Here is a 4,101-nt window from a genome sequence, read left to right on the forward strand (position 1 = left end):
TACCTGTGAATATGTAGTAACATAACGGCCTCTTCTACCTGTGAAGTTACATTACGCAATTTATATGCTACTCGGACCATTTGGTAAACAGTTATTCGTATATTTTGTTCAAATTATGTATGATTGTATCACAGTACTAATACATTTCTCATCCATTCTTAGAACATACAATAAGTATATTCATTTCGTCCGCTCTGGGGAATGTCCGTGGTCAATATTTGTGATGTCATTGATTGGTGGACCAAACAGAGTTGATTGCCCGGTCCAAGGGCCATCACCGACGGGTGATACTGGTGTAGGATTGTCTCCTTTAGAACCGCGCCCTGTCGTCCTACCCACACAAGTTTATTTGCTGCATTATCCAATATCAGAAGCTGTCCATCTGGAGTGAAGCAAATATCCACTGGACCGAAATCCTCTTGTGGAATTTGGTCAGTAGGGAACTGGAATTTTATATTGAGTTCGCTGTCAAAAAGCGTGACCTTCAATGGCCGTTCCATCTCATACCCGTAGCTCGCCGCTATCTCCCTAGAGCATGGACTCTCCCGGATGACCCTAGGGTACACCACAGATAAGCGTCCACCCAGCCATTTGGTACGAAGGAGTTCCTTCCCAGTGTCATTACACTGAATGATATCGTTGGTGACGCCGATAAGAAAAGCCCCACTCTGTTGTGCACAAATACACAGAGGCAAAGACTTGGTTTTGAATCTTATCACCCTCGTCTTTTGTTCGATCTCCGTTACTGAGTGGTCTTCACAACAAATCCAAGCATACCCGGTAAGAGGTGAAACACAAACATCCATGATATTAGACATGACCCGAACCTTCCTGGTTTTTTCTCCTTTCTCGTTAACAAAAATGAGACGTCGGTCACTTATGTATGAGATGACGAACTTTCTTTTGTCGTAACTCAAGGAACGTATCCTGAATGTTGACTCTTCTGGGATATTTGCCATTATTTTTAGGTCAGGCGAAACGTTCTTTGGCGAATCCAGATGATGAAAATCAAAACTCGTTGAAGAATGACGCTTCGATGTTGTGACCCCTAGCGACTGTTGTTCAGAGTTATTGTTCTTTGCAGATTTCTTTGGGGCACGTCGTTCCGATTGAACTTTTCTTAGCTGATTTAATTCTACTCGTGGAACAACCAATGGAACCGATGATTCTATTTCTGGTTTGGTCCTTGGTGGTCTTGGAGGAGGGTCGTGTGCGCTTTCTCTTCTTTCAATTTTATTCTCTGCAAAGGATCCGAACTTTGGTCTAAGATCGTCCATTGCAAGGTCGGTAGAAGTGAATTTTGCCCGTCTAAAGGGAAGAAATCTAGGAAAATTTGGTGGAAGTGCCAACTCTTTGTAGTAGTTGATGATATCAGTTGCATCACCGTAGAGAAGAACTGACTCATTTTTGTCTTTCGTTAGGTAATGTAACTGTTTCTCAAGATCGTGTAGCGTCGTTCTGTAGTCAGTCACGTTAGCCTCGTTGTCGTCTAAGAGGTCCTGTATGCGTTGTAGTACCTTTTCTGCAACCTCGTCGACCATGACCTTGACCTTTTCCCTTCGTAGTTTTACCTCCACTATTAAGTTTCTCAGATTGTCCGTCGTCTGATCGTAATCTACGTTGATGTCGTCTAATCTCTTAGCAACCGATTCTGCATCCGCTGAACGAGTGCTTACAAGCTCGGATATCTGTTCCTTTAATGACTTTGCCGTTTCTTGAACGCCGTTAAGTATATGTCCTCGGTGGACACTAGTTACACACAGACTGCACGCAAACATATCACCACAACCGGAACAGACGAAAACGATTTCTTCTCCTGGATGGGAAGGGCAGGAAACTATTTCCGGTGCTGAAGGGGTCGCCATCTCGGTACTGTTAGTGTAGTTGAAAACTGCAAGGAAAATAACATTGTGTTAAGCTTTGATATTCGACATCGCTGTATAAACACTTTGATCAACGTTTGTTTACTTTGTAAAACGGACTTTAATGAAATACTGAAAAACCAAAACTATATTGAAAGGGAATGTTTCTTCTCTTACAGGAGAGAGTGAAAAAACCTAACCTGATAATGGGAAAATAGTGTCACTTCCAAAACAAAAAATCGTTTAATAAAGAGGGGGTATCGACCTAATATCTACAAAAGTCATAGGGCAATGTCCTGAACATGAATTACACATACACGGGTAAGGATCATGTGATCTCGACTCTACAAGCGATGTGTCGCTCATATATTTGTAAGAGACAATATAGCATTATAACGGGGTTTTATAGAACAAGAGTGATCAATTTGTTGAAAGCTTGTCGCTCATATTGTAATTTGAAAATACTTGGTTTATAATTCGGAGCTTTAATTAACATAATTGACCGACATAATTTTCAAGACAGTATCAGTTTGTATGTAAAGGTACATGCACTTCTCGTTACACCTATATACACGTTGGTGTATATAGCGGTATTCAAGTAAAAGAGAACATAAAAATATACCATGGCGTAAAAGGATATTACAGCAAAGACATAGGAAACATAAAAGTAACAAGAATTACTTCAAGGACACCCACAATGGATTGCCCATAGAAGACAGCCCCTGTCCATAGAATTACGGTTTTCGTTACAACTTTTTATTCTCCTGTGTTGCTTTTATCCAACAACTTGCCTGTAATATTATATAAGCATATATATACCTGTGATTAATAGTTCGTCATTGCCCAATACCGGATAATCGTGTCTTCCTCATCTAGACAGGCTGGACTATAGTCCTGCTATCTATATGTGACGTCACTGACCTGATAAAGATAAAGATTAACTTATGAAAGCTTAACACAGTCCACTAGGTGTGTTCACCGGTCGATCACGAGCTCATTATTTACAAAATGTTTTATCTCTATTCAGTTTGTGATTTATATTTACGGGGTATTTTTTCTAGGTTAAGGGGACAAAATGCTTAATCAGCTTCGAAACAAGATCTGCCGGAAACACTTTAAGTCGTTGTGTCTCTAATTGTTTTTTGTGCTAAGGAGGCAATAATTTCCACGTCGTGGCAGTGGCGAATGTTTAGCTCACATGAACTGAAGGGCTAAGTGTCCGTAGTCTGTCGTTCGTTTTTAAGACTTTAAAAGACTTCATGTCCAGAACAGCTTAAGAAATTTGTCAAAGTTTGGTGTAATTTTGTGGATTTGATGTAATATAAATAAAGGTTGTGACTGTACTAGAGGGAAAATAGTGGTAACAAACTCTAGAAATTCAAAATAATCTAAGACATCTCCGGGTAAAAGGATTTTGATCTTTTATTGCATGGGAAATCCCTAAACCAAGGGAATATTATGTTCTAGAAAAGAGTGCTGTGGCCGCCTTGAGGGTAGGTGGGTTAGACATGCTAGATTGGAGGAAATACGGGTAAATATTTATTACACTTCTCCTTAGAGAAAAATTCGAGCCAAAATTGGCATGGAGCACCAGAAAGGCAATGAAACTCGATCTGTGGCATAAGCAAAGGATACTGTTACCCTGGGTGCAGAGGGGCAGACGCGGGAAGGAAAAGGGTTTATCTTACAATAACCAATCCTGTGGTTACGGTGAAAAAAATCAATGCGCCATTGGAATCCAATATAACATGTAGAAAAAGAAAATATGTCAAATAGGGGGAAATGGAGACAAATCTTAAACAGACCACTCTGTAAATACAAGGGTAGGACATCATTTTATATTAAGTATTGACTCTCCCTGGAACAAGAAATTAAATATTGCATTAATAAAGAGTATGACTTGGCGACAAAGGGACTTGACCCGATAAAATAAATGAGAGCCAATCTTTAAAATACTACTCCCTAAGTGTCGATGTAGGGGTTTTAATCATAACTGTCATAGAAATACAACCTTAGGCAAGGAAATGCCTGGTTGATTTATAAAAGGCTTTTCCTACATGATAAAGAGGGGATGAACCAAGAGGGGGAGGGCTGCAAACTAAATGTAGTTTAAAGACTGCTAGTTATGAAGTTTGAATGAAGAACTTTAAACTTAAATGGCATGCTATATCCCTCAGCAACAGCAACGAGAATTCATTCAATCTATGGTGTTACAACAGCTATAATTTCCCTAGGAGCA

At 39.8% G+C, this 4,101-nt stretch overlaps 1 protein-coding gene across 1 annotated transcript; it reads right to left on the reverse strand.

Moving 5' to 3' along the window:
* Positions 1-8: 8 nt before the first annotated feature.
* On the reverse strand, positions 9-2,772 carry LOC110444898. The gene is made up of 2 exons (XM_021489250.1): positions 2,682-2,772; positions 9-1,891 (listed from the first exon to the last, which is right to left on the reverse strand). The coding sequence occupies exon 2, from the start codon at positions 1,863-1,865 to the stop codon at positions 159-161; it is 1,707 nt and encodes a 568-aa protein (XP_021344925.1). The 5' UTR covers positions 1,866-1,891; positions 2,682-2,772; the 3' UTR covers positions 9-158.
* Between the last annotated feature and the right edge of the window lie 1,329 nt (positions 2,773-4,101).

This window comes from Mizuhopecten yessoensis, unplaced genomic scaffold (assembly GCF_002113885.1).
Source record: "Mizuhopecten yessoensis strain PY_sf001 unplaced genomic scaffold, ASM211388v2 hete_36186216, whole genome shotgun sequence".
NCBI lineage: Eukaryota > Metazoa > Mollusca > Bivalvia > Pectinida > Pectinidae > Mizuhopecten > Mizuhopecten yessoensis.